General features: G+C 35.5%; 1 protein-coding gene across 1 annotated transcript in view; it reads right to left on the minus strand.

The window, feature by feature from the left end:
* The window catches only part of LOC110578806 (cytochrome P450 7B1), a 178547-nt gene that overhangs the window by 13293 nt on the left and 141800 nt on the right, over positions 1–23454 (minus strand). The window contains exons 2-4 of the mRNA XM_021688361.1: positions 13981–14117; positions 5955–6542; positions 5263–5469 (exon numbers count right to left, since the gene is read on the minus strand). Coding sequence (XP_021544036.1) covers positions 5263–5469; positions 5955–6542; positions 13981–14117 — 932 coding nt within the window. The remainder of the gene's footprint in view (positions 1–5262; positions 5470–5954; positions 6543–13980; positions 14118–23454) is intronic.

A 23454-nucleotide genomic window follows, 5' to 3' on the forward strand; every position in this document is an offset into this window, starting at 1 on the left:
TTATCTAACCCTCTTAGCTTTGTGCTGAACTGATAATTTGATACACATCCAAATTGGTCTTTTTCACTTTTTGATCAATGTTTCTTTATCTAGAAAGATCTCACTATCTGATACCCCTTTGTGAAAGATACCTCTCTCTCTCCTTCTCCAGAAAGAAGTTTCTAAATGAAGAAGAATTCATACTTCCTGAATATACCCATTGGAAGAGAGGATTTTATTAAATTTATTGTCTAAATTATGTATGATTTTTCTTTTGTTTTAAAAATTAATTTATTCATTTGAGAGAGAGAGAAAGCACATACATGTGCCAGCAGGAGGAGGGGCAGAGAGAAAGAATCTCAAGCAGACTTGCCACTGAGTGCGGAGCTGGATGCTGGGCTTGATCTCATGACCCTGAGATCATGACCTGAGCCGAAATCAAGAGTCAGATGGTTAACTGACTGGGCCACCCAGGTGCCCCTGTATGATTTTTCAAATACACAATTATTTTTAATATTGAATGAACTTTTCCTCAAAATAATACCCACAATTGTGACAAACAACCACAATGAAGATGTTAATAATGAGAACTGTGTGTGTGTGTTGAGGGGGGGTATATAGGAACTCTATCATCATTGTAATTTTTCTGTAAATGTAAACCTATTCTAAAACGAAAAATTTATTTTTATTTAAAAAAACACCCACAAGATTCTGATGTGAACCTCTAGCCCCATCCTCACCCACAAACTCAACTGCATCTGAGAATTAGTGATCCATATCCTTGTAAAATAGTGGTCAATATCTCTGGTATAGTTCTGGAGCATTTTCCCCTTGAAGTGACAGTATTCATGGGCTAGCTTTTAAGTGAGACCAAGCATCAATTTCTGGTTCTACCACAATCTAGCTGCATGACTTGACTTGGTTAACTAATCTTTCTGAATCTTGTTGTCTAATAATTAAATGACGATAATAATACTTGAGGGTTAAATAAGCTAATATATGTAAAGCAGGTAGCACAGTGCCTACCACATAATAAATAGTTGTTAATATTGTCATTCATACTGTCTCATCTGGAAATTAAAAATACAGTTAACTCTATCATTATCTTATTCAAATTATCTGATCTCGTACATGTGCATATCATGGCTAGCTTTGCTAAATCAAGATACAAAGAATCCCTCCCCTCTCTTAGCTAAGACAATGAAAAAGGACTCCAAGGATTCTGCTATCAGACAAGCCCGAGAGAAGCCTGGGGGTGGCCAGAAAACCCTTTACCTCCATTCAACTTATTTAGCATCCTGGTATTTTTCTCATCTATAGAAATCATGACAAAATAATCGCTGCCCCAGTCCCCCCAGTATTTTGGTGAAGATCACATGAAACAACGTGTGAGCCTGTAAAATTGCCTTAAAATTCTGCGGTCATTAATATACTTAATATCGACTACATATAATACTCATCACTTGTTATTCAAGGATCTTTATCTTTTCCAATTGATCATTTCTTTCTGTTTCTTTCTCCTCACTAATTACAAACAATGGGCTTAGCAATTTTTGATAGAATTTTGTTGGAGAATCACTGCAGGCTTATAATTCTAGGGCTAAATTTTATAATAAATGATCTCCTTTTAAGAAAGCTGTGCAAATTTTGCTGAGCTTTGGTTTTATAGCACCTCCTTTTATTGCAATATCCCTCACTACCCCCACGTGTGTGACTATTCTCATTTTGGGGATATGTAATTGAACAAAATTAGGTGCCTGCAATTCTCTTGAATTATTCAGTTATTCAGTTCAGAAGTTATAATCCACTTCGACTTACGTTCCTCTTACTTAAAGCAGGTTTGTTTTTTTCATGTGTGATGCACAGAAAGAGCACGCCTGTGGGGTAAGATAGACTTGAATTTCCAACCAGCTTGGTTCACAAATAACTGAAAATGAAGAACACAACGTGCACATTGTAGTAGGGATGGCATTGAGATTAAAGATTATTTTGGTGATAGAAATAGATGACATTTATTGAACCCATACTTTTTAAGTTATGTATATACATTATCTAGGTAAACATGGAAGTCAGAAGTAGTACTCCAGTGAGGTTATCTGCTATCCATTTGTCAAAATTCCAATTTTGAGAGCTTCCTCTCCTTGCAGTCTCTTTTGTCTTATCTTCTCTCCGACTCATCTTTTCTCCTTTTCCTTTTCCTGTCTTGGAAATCTATAGTTCTAAATCCTACCTCCACCCCAGGTTTTTCTTTCCTGGAAAACTGAAAAATTCTTAGTTTTCTCTCAGGGTTTCTCAAACTTCTGTTCAAATAGCAACTCTTCCTGTTGAGATTTAGGCCCCCACTGACATTTATCTGAGTCTCACTGTAGTTACTTATTTTTAAAATTATATTTAAATTTTGTTGTAGAGACCTTTACTAAACACTGAGAGATATAAAATTTTAGTGAGGTCATGATAAGCAGAGCCCTTATAATAAGCTACATAAATATACAAAAATAGAAAGTTGTGCTTTTCTTTATCTAAAAGAAAAGGGTAGAATGGTTTTAAAGAAAGGTTCTCAAGAGGACTGGAAAAAAGCATAAATCCCTCACAACCTCTTACAACAGATGATTGCTTTGAATTACTTAAACAGGCTTGGTACTTAAAAGCCCAATCTATGTTACATATTTTAACTTCTGCTGAGATTAAGTGTATATGATGTCAGAGGAAATTTGATACATGTAAGGCCTACAGGATTGAGCCACAAATGTCAGTAATATATGCACAATGATTTGCATCATGATAAACCTATGTCCCATTGGGCTTTGTCTTCTGTAATCACTCTAAAGAAGAGAAATCATTTTTGTTCAGGAATAAGGCACTCATTTCTATGGCATTCTAACTTTCCTTTCAACCTTACTGTATAATCAATGTATGCTGACATGCAAAATCTTTGTTAAAAAAAAATCTTCTTTCTTCTTACTAGTTAAAAAAAGCAGCATTTGTTTCATGCTTGCGATCTTTTTCCTTATAATACTAAATTCAAGATAGCTTTCTTTATAAAGAAATGCACTTGGAATACATAGATCTCTGTCCTTAGGGATGTGAAAAAGGGGAAACACATACACCCATACCATGGGGTATGCTGTAAATATTTAATCCTGTAAATCTTCCCTTTGTACATATAGTCATACTCTTCTGATATAGAGGAATATTCACAATTGAACTGCGACTAGATGCAGAGGTTATCTGTTGTGTAACTGATTCATATAAAAATTTGTTTCAATCTGCATAAAACTGTCTATCTCATGTAAGAAAAAAATGCACATTATTTTCCAGAAGATTAAATTCTCATAATGAACAACACTGGCCTCTGTTGGTAACCAAGGTCACGATGAACAGACAATCCACCTTTTCTAGATTGCTGAAGGTGCTGCCTTTATCCAGGTAGATCTACACTCTCTTGGGATCGTTATTGTTCATTTCTTGATAAGGGAGCCGTAAATTTATGAGGGCTCCAAGCATGAAAATCTCTAGCTCTAGCTATGGACTTAAACGGACCCAAGGTGTAGTGCTGGAACTTGCCATTTTTTCTGATCAAATACATTTAAACATTTCTGCTTCAATACTGTCATTTTAAAATGATCTTTTCTTTCAACAACACACTTGAGAGTAAGAAGAGAGTTGATGAATTTCAACTAAATTTTTAAAAGTAATAACTGTGTACAGAATACAAACACATATTCCTTTAAGTTTATTTGCTCTAGTTTCCAGTACGCATCATCTGATTCATAAAATACAACTGAAATTACTTGAATACATAGGAAAGCAACCTTGATTTTCATAGAACTATAAATCTTCTACCCCCAAAATACTGCGTATCCATGTGAAGGCTACTGCCCAGAATTTTATGCAAATTTTTTGGATTTGTTCATCAATAATTCTGCAAAGAAAACCAAAATAATATTTGTATTTTAATAATGTTGGGATTATTTTCTTTCACCAAGCAAATATAGAATGACTTTGCTAATGTATGCTAAAAAACAACAAACTAGAAGGTGACACATTTATCCCAATTGATTGAACAAGCTAACCCACTGTCAGTACAAGACAAGCTTCCTGTTACTGCCTCTGATGGGTCTTAGCCTACTCAGTGGGAACATTCTCTAGAACACATGGGCCAGTCTTTTTAATGTCGCCCGACAGTCAACACTACTCAAGATCTTTAAGTTCTTGGCTCCCAGAAGTTCCCATCAAAGGATCTGGAACACACTTAAAAGATAAACAATTGAGGCCACCATAGGCTAAAATACTTGCCTACATTATCAGAGGAGTGAAGCAACAGAGGTATATAAAGACTTACTCTTACGTGCGTCCAAAGGGTCTTGGATTATTGTATAGTAAAGGATACCACAGGAGGAAATGTCAATACTGAAGGGACAGAAAATAACTCGTTGATATGGAATTTAACTTGGGGAGTTAAAGTTTATTCACATAAAGATATGAAGCGTCTTATCAAAACCAGTAAAGGAGAATGCAATCCATTGTCATCAAAAGCTCACATCACTGGCGTATAGGTCTATGTAGAAATAGAAAAATGACTTAGTCACTCTTGACCTCAAACATATTTGAAATAGTGACCATGAATATCTCATGAGTCAATGAATATTTTATAAAATATTGACATTTCACATGGAGTAATTAGTAGCTGTTGCCTCTTCTTTTCCTCCCTGTCTCCCTTTTTTTCCTACCTTCTTCTTCCTTTTTCTCCCCCAAGTACATTTAAAGCAGGAAGTTCCAGGGGAAATCACTTTTACTACCTTTTTGAGAATCATACACATCAAGCTGTATAAAACATCCTAACCTCTGCCTGCAAATATAGACACCATTTTAGGGAAGAATAAACACATCTTGTACACAAGTTGCCTTTCTGGAATCCTCTCTTTTTCAATCCCCAAATACCTTTCTTGTCAAGATAGTGTAGTAGTGTTTGGAAAGCGTTAGCACACCAACAGATGCTCAGAATCAAATGACTTAATAGGCATAAACTTTTTTTTCAAATAATTGCAAAGCTTTGGGTTAGCCTTTTGCATACCTTGCATAGTTAATTACCTAGGCCTTAATGTTTACATGTAATGAGAGTATCTACAGCTATAAACTACATAATTTATAATTGATGTAAATGGGTGTTATTATGTCAATTAGGCAGCTGTGTCCTCCACCTCTTGGTAAACAGCTTTGAGTGATAAACTGAGTTTGCAGAGAGGTACCTTCTTTTCTTCATAACAGATAAAAATAAATTACCTAGGTAGACCAGGCTGTCCAATTGTTCTCTGGTGAGCTGGATGGGAAATCCAGACCCTTTCTTTTGACCTGTTGACTGCAGCAAATGGTCAATTTCATCACGCAGTACTGCCATAGCTTCCGGGTGCTGTAGGAGGTAATACATCGCCCAGAACGTAGCTGGAATAGTGTTTGTCACAGAAGCCCAGAGAAAGCCTAAATGATGTGCTGGGAGAAAATAAGTGAAAAGGAAGATTAATAGCGTTTATTACACTGATTAGATTTGCAGTGTGCTAATTAAAAGATGTTAGGACACAGACCCAGCCAAGGATCAGTGCATGCTAATGAGGACCAATAGGCTTCTGAAGTCTAATTTTCTGCTTAATGAGAATAGTTTAAAATGTAATGTGCGCGTGGGGGGTGGGAAGGTGGGGGACGAGATAAGAGGAGTAAATGCAGCTTAGTTATACTCTTTCTCATTATCCCCATTAAGTATCTTGTTTTACCACCTCAGCAAAAAAAAAAGAAAAAGAAAAAAGAAAAAAAAAGAAAAAATCAATTATCACAGAGGGTTATTTCAGAGTAAAACATTTTATCACTAGCCAATTAGAAAGAGCATAAAAATTTTCAAGGTCACCATTTTGTCTTTTTATTTCAAAGGTCTATTGTAAATTATTTTATTTTAGACAAGTAATCATTCAGAAGTTTCTTACCTCCTATTTCAAAGTCCTCAAGCGTATAGTATTTCTCCAGGATATCTTGCCTCATTTGAACAACTTCTGACCATCCCTGTGTCTTAGCTAAGTGTTCTGATGTCAAGCGTTTTATAAGTTTCTTTCTAATAGATTTGACATTTCCTAGAAGCTCTATGGGTATGTCTGATATTAAATATGGGAATTTGTCATCAAATTTTAAGAAATCATCTCTTAGCTCAGTAATAAATGTTTTCCTATTGTCAGCAAGAGATTTTCCATATATGGTTGTGAACGTGACCTCAAATATTACTGAGCTGCAGAATGTCAACAGGTATGCCGTGTCCCAATTTGTGGTTTTTAATAACTGGAGCTCAAACACTTGTTTTAAATTCTGCATCATGTTTTCTGTGAGTATATCCAAGGACGTCCCTTGTAAAAGATGATAGCAGCCATGAAGGTCATTGTTCAGGTCATCATTGGTTGCCAACTTTTCGATGGAAAATACTTTCCTTAATAGTTTATTAGTGAATATTTGAAAGCTTAATTTGTGACTTTTCATTACGAACTGGTACTGAAAAGGGTCCAGGATAAATGTTATATACTTTCCTAAAAGAAATAAATGAGAATATGAGCTCAGTTGGGAGCAAAACAAACAAATACCTGAAATTTGAAAAGATTTTAATCAAAATTATAGAGACCTTAATAACTAACACCCAGAAAGGTGCAAAGTTTAATAAATATCCATTTTGTTCAAAGATTCCCCACGTTTCCTTTAAAAATGGAAGATAGTGGGAGAAACTCTAATATTCTTAAGTTCTGAAAGACCTTTAAAAAGATACTCTTTTATTTTAATTAAATACCCAAATATTTAAACTACCCTTGAAACATCCTCAGAATCCCTTGACTTAAACATTTCTCATATTTCCCTAATAATACAAACAGAATACAAACATCAAACAAACAATCAAATTATTATTTACACTTCATGGAGAGCCATTTCATACTTGATATCATCTTAGCTTTGGCTGGATAAGATAATTTTAACTCAGACAAAGGAAGATATGGTATGAAGCAGATACTCACAAATTAATGTTTAATGTGACAAAACCAAATCACAACTGCCAGCATTTTCTTGTTTATAGATGAGAAAATAGTGGTTCATGGAGATTTGGTAACATGTCCAAGGTTACCTACTGATTTGTGACTAAAACAGGATTCCAAACGAGAACCTGTCCATTCATGCATTCATCCCTACATTCAACACTTACTGAGATTCAGATACTTGTTTGGATCTCTTTCCTCTTAAGATAAAAAGATGTGAAGAAATCATTCTAGCAGAGGTGTGAACACAAGGTAAGGGAAGCAGAAAGTGAAATCCACTTTGGTCTGCTGGGAGTTACCTATCAGCAAGAGTTCTTTGAGGTGGTGACATTTGGTCTTTTCATAGATCAGCGTTGTCCAAACTTACCCAACTAAAAGACGTTTGGTACTGGTTAAAAGTACAGATTTCTGCCTGATTCTGATTCAGAAGGTTGAGATGTGGGACCTATGAGTCTTTATTTTTGATAGGGGCCTGAAGTGATTCAAGGCAGCATAGTGAGGAACACGGTCCTACTTTGGTAGGGCTCTCAAAACTGTCGGAACCTTGAAGAGTTCCCAGCTCTACTCTGCTCCCCCTGAGAGCCTGGACAAGAAGACACTCCCCATGCACTGTTCTTTTCCTCACACAGGGCTGATTTCTTCTCACTAGAGTGCTATTTTAAGACTCCTAAATAGAAGTATTATGCAAATAGTATTTAATAATGGCATTTAATAAATCTTTCTTTCCCAAGAACACACATGAAGTTTAGATGATCCTATAAAGTGTAATGCCTATTTATTGCCTTCTAGAAAACAAGAGACCTTAAAGTTTGTAGGATCATTCACACTTTCTCTTTCACTTTTTATTCCTCTTGGTGTGTGTGCGTGTACGTGAGTGTACTTTCTTAGACCAACAACGTCTCATTTGTTATTTATTGGTAATTCAAACAGCATCACAGAAATTAAATTCAATGTGGTACAGGATTTAGAATAAAGTTTTGAATAATTTTCAACCTAATTCTTGAAACAGGATAAATGTGTTTTTGTTTCACAATTTTAAAACATCATTTAAGCTTTTAATATACATTCATATACATGTGCTAAGATTTTTTTTCTAAAAATAAATCATATGTCTTGAATTTTATTCACCATATTTCTCCTTGATTTATTTAATAAGGTGGGCCAATCTAGGAATGAGGGTAAAGCTAGAAGTGGCTATTCATTCGGTCAGATCCCAAAGCTGCATTAATAAAGTAAACTGGATGTTTCCCCCTTAGTGAGAGCAAAAAGGACTCAACTGGATTGGAGCATATTTTATGACACCTGCTTTACCATAGCATCTTAATTATATAAAATTGCCAGCATCTGCCTGACAAATAATTGAAAAAAAGAATGAATTCTCTCATTTTGCAAAAGATATAATTTTAGGCAAAGCTATGTATTTTCACAGGTGGTGATTCATACTTTCCTCCTTTCACCAAATGAGAAGATTTTGCTAAATATCTTTAGGGTTATTTTAAATTAGCCACTAAAATTCAGAGAATGTATAAAAGTTTCAGTTTGTAAAACATGCAATTTTTAGGGAATATTTTGAATTTTTCCTACTAATTTTCTACATTCATTAAAATCTAAGTGGAAGGATAAAACTATATTCAGCCAAGACAGCATGAGCTACTGGCCACTGGCCTACTGAAATAGAGGCTGTGTGAATGTGAGAGTTTTTGTCTACAATTCATCACAAATACACATACATTCCCCTCTCTCTCTCCCCCTTGGGGGTAAGGATATGGGAAGAAACTATGAGATTCATTTCAATTAAAAGAAATAAAACCTAAATGTGGAAAAACTGGTTCCAGTTAGCAGCCAATTATTAATAGTTTTTTTTAATGAGCAGTTATTACAGGTTCTTTTTAAAAAATCATTACTGATTAGTTAAAATCAATTTATTTGTAGATAAAATTCTCACTCTTCAAGGCTCTTTATACTCCAGGATCTGTATTTTCTCCTTCTCATTCTTTTTTTTAATTTCTTCAACCTCAAGGCATTGTGTTTTATTAACTATCTTTCTGAGTAAGATGTGGATTGCTTTAAAATAGACATTTTGATTTTCTGGATTTTACTTTTCAAGTGGGTTTGGAAGTACTAATAACCCTGGAGATGTTAGTTGGCTTTCCAACTTTTAATCTTCAGTATAAACAATTTAAGCTAAGTTTTCCAAAATTAATATTAATTTAAACCATCTGTCCACCATCTGCTAATGTGAGATGCAAAACCAGAGTTTCTTTGTAATCTTTAATCAGACAGTTAGGAAAACACATATACGTTCATAAAATGAATTTAAATTTCTTAACAAAGGAAATCTGAAAAGTTATTCTGAAGGCCATGTATTCTTGGAGTGAAATTAACTTTTGCTCCAGTGTGATTTTATGTAAATGAATACCAAGTGTCGATAGGCAAGTTGCCTAGTATACCAAGATCACAAGGTAGAAACAATATCCATTGTCATGTTTTCAAGAGAGAAAAGAATGCTGTGAGTAGTTGATATGAAATATTGATTTAAAGAATATCAGAGTTTGTATTTGTCTAAAATAGAAATGTCAAAATGGGGCTCACTTCTGCAAAAAAATATAAATGTATATAATACGTAATATATATAATATATAACATGTAACATATATAATCATCTTTTTGGGCAGTAAATTTAAAATGGGGTCAAAATTTTTAATGTCTTCTTTGCCAATAATCTTATTCTCTTCCCTTTTCAGAGCTGACTGGGTCTTAAGATATTAACTCTAGCATTCCTGTATAACCTGCATTGATCCTTTACTAACTCAGCAGCCTTTTTACTTCTTTCCAAATTACTTCTTTTAGGAAGGTGGAGCTACATGATGCAAAGTACATCAGTAAATGTAAAAAAAAAAAAACCTAAATCATTCACCCTGATGTCTTATATACAAAAAGTTTGACATCTGGATCATTATATATTGAATTTTGATGTTTTCATCTCAGATATTTGGTGCTTTACAGAGGCAACATCCATGGGAATTCAGAACAACTATTTGAGTACTTAGATTTAGAAATGCCTGTCAGCAAATATGAGATAAATTTGGATTTTAAAGAGATTTTCCATAATTATAAGCTTTCCATTTCCACGCTTAGTTTGTTCTTCAATAGAATTTTTTAGAAGGTCAAGCTGAAAATATTCGTTGGAAAGCGGAATGTGAATCAACTTTTTATTTTATGAGGATGAACACATTACATACTCCCCCTCTTATTAGGGAGATTTCACTAGCTGTTGACAATGATGTACAGTGGTGCTTCGCTAGCATGACATCTAGGGAAAATGACTCTGCTACACCACCACACAAAACCAATTAGAGAACTATTTTCCGCGACAGGTCACGAATTTACGTGGTTTCTCATGAAAAGATGTACCTTTTAATTTCTTTATTAAGATGACATCCGTGTCCCTTGAGACTTTTGGGGATGACAATCATTTGCTCATCATGCAAGAACATACACTAACGGAAATCACATTACGGGACAAGGGTGGAAGACTCTGGTCCCTTGTTTCACATTTCCAAAGGTGCTATTTTGCAAACTGATCATTAGAACCACATACATTAACAGGATAACTTGACAGGAATCTATTCAAACTCTAGTAAGAAGCCAAAGGGAAGTGGTAGTACATATTCAACACCTGCTTGTGTACTGTTGAGTTCAAAAACATGGCCATGGTCAAATTATTTGGACGTCAGAAATTCAGCAAGCTTCTTGGTGTCTAAGATTAAGGTATCAAGTATCAGCAGAAATTGGTTGTTTTTGAGCAGTGAATAAAATTATTCAACTTGCCACAAGTTTTTGCTTAATCAGCTTAGATTATTTTTGTATGATGTATTAAAAGGGAAAACTGAAAAGTTTGCTAATTTGTCATATCTATTCATAAAATTTAATTTTTTTTAAGTAAGAGTGACTTTCTTTTTTTCAAAGTGAATAATAGAGTTTTGTTATTATGAAGCCAAAAGCTCACTTAGAATAAAAGCACCAGCTATGGCCTTTATTTGTATTATAGTAAGTATTTCATCAGCTCTAAGGTATTGGGAATATCCTCATCAAATATTTATTGTGAATCAATCAGTGCTGAGCTCTGGTCTAAATTTTGGCAATAGAGGAACTGAAGAATAATGAAGGGAAATAGACAAATGAATTAGCAATAAATTCACGATTTATTAAATGCCATTACAGAGTGATACTGAGAGTAATGGGAGCCTGGAGAAGAGGCGTCAAACACAACCAGGGAGAAGAGATGGTCAGTGAAGCTTTTGGAAGGAAGTGATATGTGACTATGGCCTCAAAAGATGAATCCATGTCAGTCATCTTTTCAGGAGGACTCACAAAGAGAAGAACAGCACTCAGGCAGAAAAAACAGCAAGAGGAAACACAGGCACAAAAGGGCATCGTGTGTGAGGAGGAAATTTCAAACAATTTGGTGCATTAATAGTGCATTAAGGCAAAAAAATAAATAAAAATTTAAAAAAATAGTGCATTAAGGCAAGCTGTAGAAAGAGATGAGGCCAGAGAGGTAGGAGGTGCCCAGATCTTGGGAAGCCTTGTGGGGATTACACTACAATTGTTCTAAGATGCATGATTTTTTTTCCATTTCAATTCTTCTGAAATCAGAGTATTGGGAGAGACTTGCAGGCAAAGGAGTAAGTTGTGAGGAAATGGATATTGCCTGTTCATTTTCTGAAAATTCAGCCATGCTGACAATGTCATCCAGTTGGATCATTGTTTTTTCTCCCCATTACATTAAAATGGCAGCACTGAAATGAAGTTGCTCTGTGTACAAAACGTTGCTTCTGATACTCAACAAAATAATTACAGTAAGAAGAAACCACCTAAACTCTTTAGGAATAGAACAGAAAATTCCAAGGCCGGTTAGAGAAAGATGAAAAGGGTTGAGCAAAGAAAGGGGCATAAGTAAAGATGACCTAGATAAGGAATACTCAGAGTCAGTGAAAGAACCAGAAGGTGCAGTATCAATAGAGTGAAGGAATCGGGTGTTTTAAGGAGGAATGAGGGATCTGCATTGTCAGACCAAGTAGAGAGGTCTAGTCAGTGAAGGTCCATTAATGGCCTCAGCAAGGCAGAAAGAAGTATGGGCAGCAAATGTAGGAAACTCTCTTGAAATATTGGGATGCAAAAGAGAAAAAAAAAAAAGAAATGAAAGGTAACTAGAAGGAGAATATAGGAGAAGCATGGTTTTAAGCTATAGGTAAGGACCCAAGAGAGAGAAAAAAAATGAAGATATATGTGTGGGAGGAATAAATAAACACCAGCCCTGTGGAGGCAGGAAGTAAGGGTGATGGGGACAGGTAATGGATTTTCTTAAACGTTCTTTGAAATTAGAGAAAAGGTAGTGAGGAAAGTTGTGAGACAGAGGGATATCTGGTAGATATGCGAGGGTCTGAGTGAGATGATACCTGATGCCTTCATTTTTCTTGGGAAGGAAAGGAAGGAGAGTGAACTCTGTTGCCAGAGCCCAGTGAGAAATGGGGACCTGGAACATAGCCTTTCCTGCCCTCCCACCAGCATGCCCAGCCAGAAGTCAGAGGACAAAGAAGTGAGGATAATCTAGTCTGTACAGATCAGACTTCTGGGACATACGACATACAAAAGTGAAGAAATGGAATAGCTAGCCCAGTGATAAGCTGATGTGGAAGACTGTGTGCTAAGATGGCCACAGTAAATTCTTTCTATCTCTACCTGTGCTCCTTTGCAATGGGACTCTGCCATTCTCCCAGGAAGTGGTGGAGTGTATTTTCCTACCCTTGAGTTGGGGCTGGCCTGTGACCGCTCTAATAAAATGTGGTATAAATGAGGTTTTGTAATATCTCAGCCTAGGCCTCAGGGGGCTTCTCACCCACCTGAAACACTAGCTGCCATGTAAGGACATCTTGAGAATGAAACATCATGTGTACAAGGAGGCCCAGCCAGGCATGTATGTGATGAGGCCGTCTTGGAACATCCAGTCCCAGTTAAGCAGTCAGATGACTCAAGCCACAAAAGTGACTCAGGTCAGACTGGTTGCTTGAAGGCATTACATCTAGGGGAGGTTTGTTCTGCAGGAATAGATAGCCGATACAGCTGGAAAACATGGGCCTTCAAGGAGGTTGGGTGAAGAACATCCCAACTCTTCCTCTCAGCCCTATGATGTTGGGATGTTTAGTGATCTTGTTGCCATTTTCTTTTTTCTTTTGAAAGCATTTTATTGAAGTTAGAAGCATAATACACTTTTTAAAATTAAAAATACATTCTATAGCAGTGGTTGCTAGGGGCTCAGGTTGGGGGGAAAGTGGCATGAATATGTGGAACACAGAGGATTTTTAGGGCAGTTAAACTATTCGCTATGATAGTCAATAATATCCATTGAATGATGGATCCATGACACACATTTGTCAAAACTCGAAGAACTGTACAACACAAAGGTGGACCCTAATGTAAATCACAGACTTTTAATAATATATCAACATTGGCTCATCAGCTGCAACAGAGTATGGGATATAATAAGGAAAATTCTGATCAAAGGAAACAGGATATATGGGAAATCTCAGATCTGATCAATTTTCTTTAAACCTAAGACTGCTCTACAAAATTAAGTCTGTTAATGCGTTCTAGCTTTTATTTCTCTTTTAATCATTCTTAAAATCAGACCAAGCCAAACCAAACCAAAATCACAGGTGATGGCAGGAGAGTAGGGTTCCCTAAGTACCCTCAAGATTTTTATAATTCATTTTTTACTGTGAAAATCACTGTATTCAAAAACATAGTTTTCTTTTGTATTGGTCTACAAACAAAACAATAATATAAATATTCCATATTTTGTCTATAGAAAAATGTAACAACTTAAGGAACAATGGGGAACTTATGATTTATGGAAGGTACTTATAGAAGTGTTGCTTACCTCCAAGGAGAACAGTGAAAGTGTCACCATGTTGTTTTTGAAGAGTTTTCATGAAACCTAAAGGATCCTTTTGTAATTTCAGGGCCTCTCCAAGGTAAGGAAGCCAGCCTTTTATCAGGGGAGGCTCACCAGGTCTCCTATAAGAAAAATAAACAAACAAGAAAAAAATAAGTCCTTATTTTAATACATATGGGTTATTAATCCAGCCTAGAAGTAAATGGATGAATTACACAACTTTTTTCAATTATTTTATTTAATGATTACTATATAATCATAGATAAGAATTTATTGGGCCCCACCAGTATGTGACTTTGGGGTAGACAGTTCAATTCACAGCTTTTGGTGAGCAACATTTTTGAGAAATTGTATCTTGTAAGACCCAAATGGCTGGCTGAAATGACAGTTACACTCAGTAAACATTTTATGTATGAGAGCTCTTGCTGAGTGTTAGATGTCAGGTAGTTTACTTGCCAAAGTAAAGCTCTTTGTTATCAGATGTCACTTTAGACTGGAATTATATAATTAGAAGAGCAGTTAATAATCTTGAAAAATCTTTTATGCTGTTGAGAACAATAAAAAGCTCAACATTATTTCCATGAAGTATATCTTGCTGTATTCTTTTATAGAGTTTTTTATTCAAATTACAAAGGACTAGGAATATTTGTCAAATTTTACAAGACAACATATGAAACACGTTCAGTGAAACACTGAAATACTGTGAATTAAAAAACAAGTTTCTTCTTTTTTGACCTATAATCTTAGCAAAACTGGACTTCAAAATTTCTTCTTCTTCATTTATTTGGTGAGCTCAATCTGATTTAAAGTAAAAAAAAAAAAAAAAAAAAACCAAGGCCATTTTATCCTAGAAGGGATTAAAACAAATATTCAAGAGAACTCTGATGATTCTCTATCCCATCTGTGAAGATGACTTACACTAGAGGCAGTACAGCCCATTCTGATTAATCACAAGATATTACTAGCTCAAGACCAATCAAAGATCAGGATTATGATCATACTCAACATGGAATTTTATGTGGTTAGATTAACCCTATCAAAAGCTTTTATTTTCCCACAACCCAACATGGTAGAATTAAACTTAAAAAATAAACATCAGATCTTTCAGGGGAAAAAAAAATAAACTAACACAAAATAAACCCAAGGTATGATAGAAATAAAGGAAACAGGTATCAAAACTCTCCTTTCTGTTTTTAGAAGACAATTGATTTTTATACTAATTTACAAATGTGTGCTATTATTTAAATATATGTACTTAGAAATAGGAAGACAAGAAACATGACATAAAAATGTGTATCTTCTTCTTCCTCCCCTTCTCTGTTATTTTCTTAAATGCTAGCTTTACCAATGGAGACTTGCTTTTTTGAGAAATACAAAAGTGTACCAAAAAGTACAGTAATAGTTAATTCTACATCCAAAGATTAAACAAGAGATGACATATATGATTGTAGAGTAGGATCTCTAAGTCAGAAATTGCCATAGCATTCAGGCTCTCAATCAATGGCTTCCAAATTTTGCAAGTGATCTTAGTTCACAAAATTTCCTTTCAAAATATTAACTCTCTTCCTTGGTCTATTTTTATCCTGTTTTGTTTAATGGTGCTTGGATGTTGCATTGTGACAAAGATTTTGAAAGGCTTTTTGTCATATCATAATTTAATGCAACTAATTTCATCCTCTATGCTCTGTCATTTGGTCAAAAGCCGTATTCTTCATGGATTTCCGTGGGGGGAAAGGATGGAACTCAGAAATCCAGGGGAATATTAAGTTAATGTTCGGAGTTAGGGAAACACATTAGGAAGCGGTTTTATTGTTACAAAGATGAGAGGATCGTCATTTCTTACAGCTGTGTTCATTCTGGCAGCAATGAGCTTAAAACTATGAAACACCATGTCACAACTGCATATTTTCAGGAAAAAATATAGTGCTATTTCAACTTATGACCTACCGAAGACGGGCAACAGAAATCTGTCTTCATCAGTATATTTGTAAAAATTATTTAGAGAGGAAAGATATCATCATAATGGTCCAGAAAGACCTGCTGACATATGGCACAGTGCAAATACTGCTATTTGTCTCTCTCACGCTCTGTGACTTTGAAAATGAAATGTCCACTGCCCACTGCTGAGTGAGGGGATGGGATGCCTAATGCTTGTTGGGAATGATCAAGTCCCAAACTTAAAAGGAACAGGTTCTGAAGCAATGGTGGGTAACTAAAAAACAAAGAAAAACAAAAAACACCCTGAAAACAAAAAACAAAAATTGTGGTCCACACCCCCTCTCAATCCGACTTGAACACTATACACTTCCTCAAATACCATCTTTACTACTTAAGACACTAGCAGGACACAACTTGTAAGTAATACAAATTAAAGCTTAAAAGTTTCTTAATAATTAAACCCAAGTTCTATGCATAAACAACTATCACCACTTGCAATTTCTTCCATACAAATAGTGGGACACATCTTGAAGTTTATGAAAAATGTCAAGTACGGTCCAAATTTCTCTGGAAGCAAATAGTGGAGAAGAATCTAAATACATAAAATGGCTATAAAACATAAGAGGTGTTTTAGTTTTCCTTTGGTTAAAAAGAAGCATATAAGATTTGAAGAGGTGAACCAACATAGAATACTTCATTTTTAGTAATAGTTGCAGTTTGTCTTTATGCTATACCTTTAGTTAAATAAATAGGGAAAAGGTTTGGCTAGTGACCTATCACACATCGTTCCCTGAGACATTTAAAGCCCAGCATTTTCCACAGCAATCTATACATGTCAAGTAATTTCTTCTATTCCACTTTTCCTGGGATCATTCTAGGCTAGGAGTCCGAGTTATTTTAACAACCTTCTAAGTAAGTGGTGAGCAATCTTTATACATGTACACCAATTCAGGAAAAAAAAAAGACATAAAATATTTGTATTAGGTCATCTAATATCTGTAACAGTGCCTTAATAATTTTTTTAATTTTTCCTAATTAATAAAGATTTTCTTTTGTGTAAAATGTGTGGTTAAAATGTCAGAAACTGCACAACTGATGTGCAATGCAGTATCTGATTATAATAGTGACCTTTTGAACAAACTTTTGGTTGAGCAAAGAACTTTTAAAGCTGCCATTTTACCTTTCCTGGACTTACTTTAGAAGCTTCTTAATTGGAAAATATAATTTGGTTCATACTGTCTCTTAGAACTGTACTTTTGAAACATTCTCTATTCTTCCACTCTTCCTTGGCTTCAATGCAGGCATGAGGAGGAGTCAGTCGGTAGAAGGCATGGCAGGGTCTTGGCATACTGGCAGCCTCTGTGAGAGCTCATGTGGGGCCAAGGAAGCACAGAATCACATGCATTGCTTTGCCTGGAAGCTAGGAGAGATTATCAAGTGGGGACACTTGAGTAAAGGATGCAAAGATGGAGGATCACACTCAAAGTCCTGGCCAGGAGGCATACTGGGAAGCCAAAGATGATCACATGAACATCTGTACTACAGGAGTTTCCAGATCAACAGAAAGGAAGGGGAAGAGTTCTCCTCCTAAATCTCATTTTATATATATATATATATAGGAGAACAAGTTTTAAACCCAAAGTGACTGGAACTACTTTTCACTAGAAACAGTGTTTTCTGTCATCAGTAGAAATCAGTTATAGAAAAATAAATGTGTGCACATCTAATACTGGGAAATTTTAAATCCAGCATACAAGTTATGTAGACACCCAGTTGTTGTTTTAACTTGAAAATGAGAATGAAAATATCAACCTTAGAGGTTTACCATTCAGACTGAGAGAGAGTCTTTGAAAATAGCTAGTGTACAGAGCGGGATTAGTTTTTCCAACCATTCATACATTGTAAGCAGTTGTACATAAGTGGTTTTGCTCTCCCATTCTCTGTATGAACGGTTTTATTTTTCAACCTTCCCTGTTATCTATATAAGGAGTTTGGAAGGATCACTCCGATCTTCACCACAAGAAAAAAGCTGAACAAACTGAATATCAACAACTCCTCTTAGATTCATTAGAGAACTGATGCTGCAGGGCAAACCATTGCCCTAAAAGCTATAGAGACAGGTGAATACAGAAAATCATAGTTTACTGGGAGCAGAAGCTGCTGCTATAGCCTTTAAGAGAGACACTGAAAAGGTAATTGACTAATTGCTGGAGACTGAGCAAGGACTAATTTGTAATATAAAATCTTCTAAGGGTCCAGACTTATTAGGGCCTTCACAGTGCTCACACAAGGAGAAATAGATAATCTGAATTAGTGTGCATTTACCAAATAAATTGAGTCAATAACTTATAATCTTCTAAAGCAGAAGGCACCAACTCTAGATCTCACTGGTGAATTTTATCAAACATTTAAGGAAGAAAAATTACCAATTCACTCTAATCTCTTCCAGAAAATAGAAGCAGAGAAAACACTTCCTAACTCATTCTATGAGGCCAGCATTACCCTAATACTAAAATAGACAAAAACATCACAAAAAAGGAAAATTATAGATCAATAAACATAACACAGATGTGAAAATCCTCAACAAAATAACAGTAAGTTGAACTCAAAAGTGTATAGAAAGAATTATACATTAGAAGCAAGGGAAATTTATTCCTGGTATGTAAGGCTGCTTCAACATTCAAAAATCAATTAATGTAATTAATGTAATCCATTACCTCAAAGGGATAAAGAAGAAAAATCATCTGATCATGTCAATAGATACAGAAACATTTGACAAAATCTAACACCTATTCATGATAAAACTCTCAGCAAACTAGGATTAGAGGAAACTTCCTCAACTTGATAAAGAACATCTAAAAAACCTTAATGCTAACATCATACTTAATAGTGAGAAACTAGATACTTTCCTGCTAAGATCTGAAACAAGGCAAAGATGCCCCTCTCACCACTCCTATTTGACATTATACAGGAAGTCCTAGTTAATGCAATAAGACAAGAAAGGGAAATGAAAGGTATACAGATTGAGAAGAACTAAAACTATTCTTGTTGCAGATGACATGATTGCCTATATATAAAATTTCAGAGCATCAACAAAAATACCCTTCTGTAACTAATAAGAAATTATAGCAAGGTAGCAGAATACAAGTTTAATACACAGAAGTAAATTGCTTTCCTATTTTCCAGCAATGAATAAGTGGAATTTGAAATTAAAAAAAAAAAAAAAAAACAAGACCACTTACATTGGCACCCATAAAAATGAAATACTTTGGTATACAAAATGTGTACAAAATCTACATAAGAAAAACTATAAAGCTGTGATGAAAGAAATCAAATAAAATTTAAATAAGTGAGAGATATCCTATGCACGTCAGTAGGGAGACTCAATATTGTCAAGATGTCAGTTCTTCTCAACTTGTTCTATAGATTCAATGCAATCCTGATCAGAATCCCCGAAAGTTATTCTGTGGACATTGACAAACTGATTCTAAAGTTTATATGGGAAAGGAAAGGACCCAGAATAGCAAATATGATATTGAAGGAGAAGAACAAAGTGGGAAGACTGATACCACTCAACTTCAATACTTACTATAAAGCAATAGTAATCAAGACAGTGCGGTATTGGTGAAAGAATAGACAAATAGGTCAATGGAACAGAAGAGAAAGCCCAAAGTAGACCAACACAAATACAGCCAACTGATCTTTGACAAAAGAACAAAGTAATTCAATGGAGAAAGGATAGCCTTTTCAACAAACAGTGGTAGAACAACTGGGCATCCTCTTGCAAAAATATAAATACAGACACAATTCTTATACCTTTCACAAAAATTAACTCAAAATAGATCAGAGACCTAATTATAAAATACCAAACTATACAACTCCCAGCAGATAAAATAAGAAAAATCTAGATGACCTTGGGGCTGGCAATGACTTTTTAGATACAACATCAAAAACACAACCCATGAAAGAAAAAAAACTTCATTAAAATTTAAAAATTCTGTTCTGCAAAATACACTGTTAAGAGAATGAAAACCCACACTTCAGACTGGGAGAGAAATCTTTGCAAAACACATACCTGACAAAGGACTAATAACCAACATATACAAAGAACTCTTAAAACTCAATAAGAAAAAAAACAATTAAAAATGGGCAAAAGATCTGAACAGACACCTTACCACGGAAGACAAACAGATGGCAAATAAACAGATGAAAAGATACCCCGCATCATGTATTCTCAGGGAATCGCAAATTAAAACAATAACGAGTTACCACCACACACCTATCAGCATGGCCAAACTCAAAACATTGACTGACCCAAATGCTGACAAAAATATGGAACAACAGAAACTCTCATTGCTGGTGGGAATGCAAAAGGGTACAGCTACTTTGGAAGACAGTTTGGCAGTTTCTTATAAAACTAAACATACTCTTACCATATGACCCAGCAACTGTGATCCTTGGTATTTACCCAAATGAGCTGAAAACTTGTGTCCACACAAAAACCTGCACACAAATGTTTATAGCAACTTTATTCAGAATTGCCAAAACTTGGGAACAATCAAGATATCCTTCAATTGGTGAATGGATAAACAAACTGTGGTAAATGTGGTTGGTAGAATATTATTCAGTGATAAAAAGAAATGCACTATCATGCCACAAAAAGACATGGAAGAACCTTAACCACATATTGCAAAGCGAAAGAAGCCAATCTGAAAAGGCTACACACTGTATAATTACAACTATATGACATTCTGGAAAAGCCAAAACTATGGAGATTATTAAAAGATCAGTAGTTGCCAGGGGTTTGGGGAAGAGAGGGATAAATAGGTGTAGCACATGGGATTTTTGGGACAGTGAAACTATTTTGTGTTACTATAATGATGCATCTATGTCATTACACGTTGGTGAAAACCCATATAATGTACAACACAAAAATGATCCCTGATGTAAATTAGGACTTTAGTTAGTATTAATGTATTAATATTGGCTCAACTGTAACAAATATACTATACTGATACTAATATTTGCGAAAACTACAGTAGGTGGGGAGGGGGCATATGGGAACTCTACAATTTCAATATTTCTGTAAACCTCAAACCGCTCTATAAAATAAGGCATATATATCTATATAGATATAGATATCTATACATATAATAATAAATTTTAAGCAGGAAACTAATATGAAGCTTTTATTTTTTTCAAAAATTAAGGACATTAAAAAAAGATGGGCAATTCTAAGGTATCAGTATTGGGCAGTGTGTAAATTGATAAAAACAAGTATTTTTTTTTAAGAACTTATTTATTTGTTTGACAGAGAGAGACACAGCGAGAGAGGGAACATAAGAGGGGGAGTGGGAGAGGGAGAAGCAGGCCTCCCGCGGAGCAGGGAGCCCGATGAGGGGCTCGATCCCAGGACCCGGGGACCATGACCTGAGCCCAAGGCAGACACCTAATGACTGAATCACCCAGGCGCCCCTAAAAACAAGTATTTTTTAAGAGTAAAGAGTTCTAAACTGATGGTTACCAGAGGGGAGGTGGGTGGGGGGATTGATGAAATAGGAGATGGGGATTAAAGAGTGCATTTGTCTTGATGAGCATTGGGTGATGTATGGAGGTGCTGAATCACTGTATTGTACACCTGAAACTAATATTACACTGTATGTTAACTAACTGTAACTTAAATTAAAATTTTTAAAAAGTGTAAAGGTTATAGAATCCAAAAAGTAAGAAAATTGCTGTGGATTATCCCCAGTCACAATAGGCCCATTTCTTTCTACGACCTCATAAAGAGCCATTGTTAAAGAATCCCAAGCATCTATTTAAGACCTTGGAGGGGCTGAGGATTTTGTACCTTCTAGCTCAGGAAGCTGGTTTTCAATGACCTGGGATTTGACCAAAGTTAGTTTCTTCCGTGGCACTGTAGGGTTTTTATCTATTTTGCATATTAATTTTTTCACTTTTAAAGAAAAAGTGAAAAAATTTAATAATTCTTTTAAATCATTTTCTTATTCTTTTTTCTTTATTTTTTTCCATTTTTAAATTTAGTTTGTTAATGTTTTGTTTACCTTTATTTTTTGTCTGACACTGTCAATTTCATCATAAAGTTCAGTTTTTCAAATTGGCCTTGAAAGTGATTTTCTTTTGAAGTAAACTGGATCAAGTTTCTCCCCAGCTTTTCCCAGTTTCAAGCTGACATTGGGACACGCTGCCTCCAAGTAAGTGCATCATGCTGCCAGGCCTCTCGGCCATCTCTGCTGAGGAAAAGACTTTATTGGCAACTACCATTGGCAAGGATATATTTGCCAAGGTGAGGTTGGCCCAACACATTTGGGAAAGAGATGGTCATGACAATCATTAATGAGTTAATCTTGTTAACTACCTTATAAAATCAAAATAATGAGGGCCTTGGATCACTCAAACATTATGAAATTATTTGAAGTGATGGAGACAGGAACAGTCTACCCTACCATGGAGGTAGTGGGGAAGAGCTATTCAATTACCCAGTGGATCATCACAGCAGGAAAGAGAAAGAGGCCCCAGGCAAATTCAGCCAGAGAGTGTCTGCTGCACAGTATTACCACCAAAAGGGTATTGTCTATATACCTAAAGGCAGAAAACCAACTACTGGAAACTGATATGAACATCAAGGTTGCAGACTTTGGCTACAGTAATGAATTCCCCTTTGGCAATAAGTTGGATGCCTTGTGTGGCAGCTTCCTTATAATGCCTTGGAACTCTTTCCAGAGCCAAAAGTAAAATGGCTTCATGGTAGATGTATGGAGCCTAAGAGTCACCTTATATACTCTGGTCAGCAGATCCCTGCCTTTTGATGGACAACTTAAAGGATCAGGGAAAGCAATACTGAACAGAATATACCATATTCACTTCTACTTGTCCATAGTGTTAAAACTTGCTCAAGACATTTCTTATCCTCAATCTCACCAAGAGGCATGTTAGAGCAAATCATGAAAATTCCATGGATGAATGTGGCTTATGAAGATGAGGAACTAAAGCCTTACATGGAGTCACTCCCTGAGTAAAAAGACCCTGGTGGACTGAGTTGATGGTGCTCACTGGCTTCACAATGTGAAGAGGGGTGGGTAGAAGCAATGACATGCTGTGAGGCTGTGAGATTATCTGCCTTGAGTCCCTTTCCACAGACAGAGGCACCATAGGCCACCATATGACACTCACAGAGTTGGTCAATATTGACTTTTCAGAGAACTTTGTTCACAGCGTATCTTTAAGTGAATAAAGCAGTTAAGTAACCATAGGCATAATAGCATAATATTGTTTTCCTAAACAAATATGGGAAGGAATATAAACACAAAGAGAAAGGTCTGATATGCCTTAAGATGTCAATGGTCATTATTGCTGGTGGTGAAATTACAGGGGTTTGATAACTGGTATCTTCTAATTTGCATGACACTTCTTTTGAAGAGTATTTGCCATTTATTTTGTAGAATGTCCCTCAATTTGGGTTGTCTGATGTTTTCTCATGATCAGATCGAGTTGGTAACA

This window comes from Neomonachus schauinslandi, chromosome 4 (genome assembly GCF_002201575.2).
Source record: "Neomonachus schauinslandi chromosome 4, ASM220157v2, whole genome shotgun sequence".
Classification (NCBI taxonomy): Eukaryota; Metazoa; Chordata; class Mammalia; order Carnivora; family Phocidae; genus Neomonachus; species Neomonachus schauinslandi.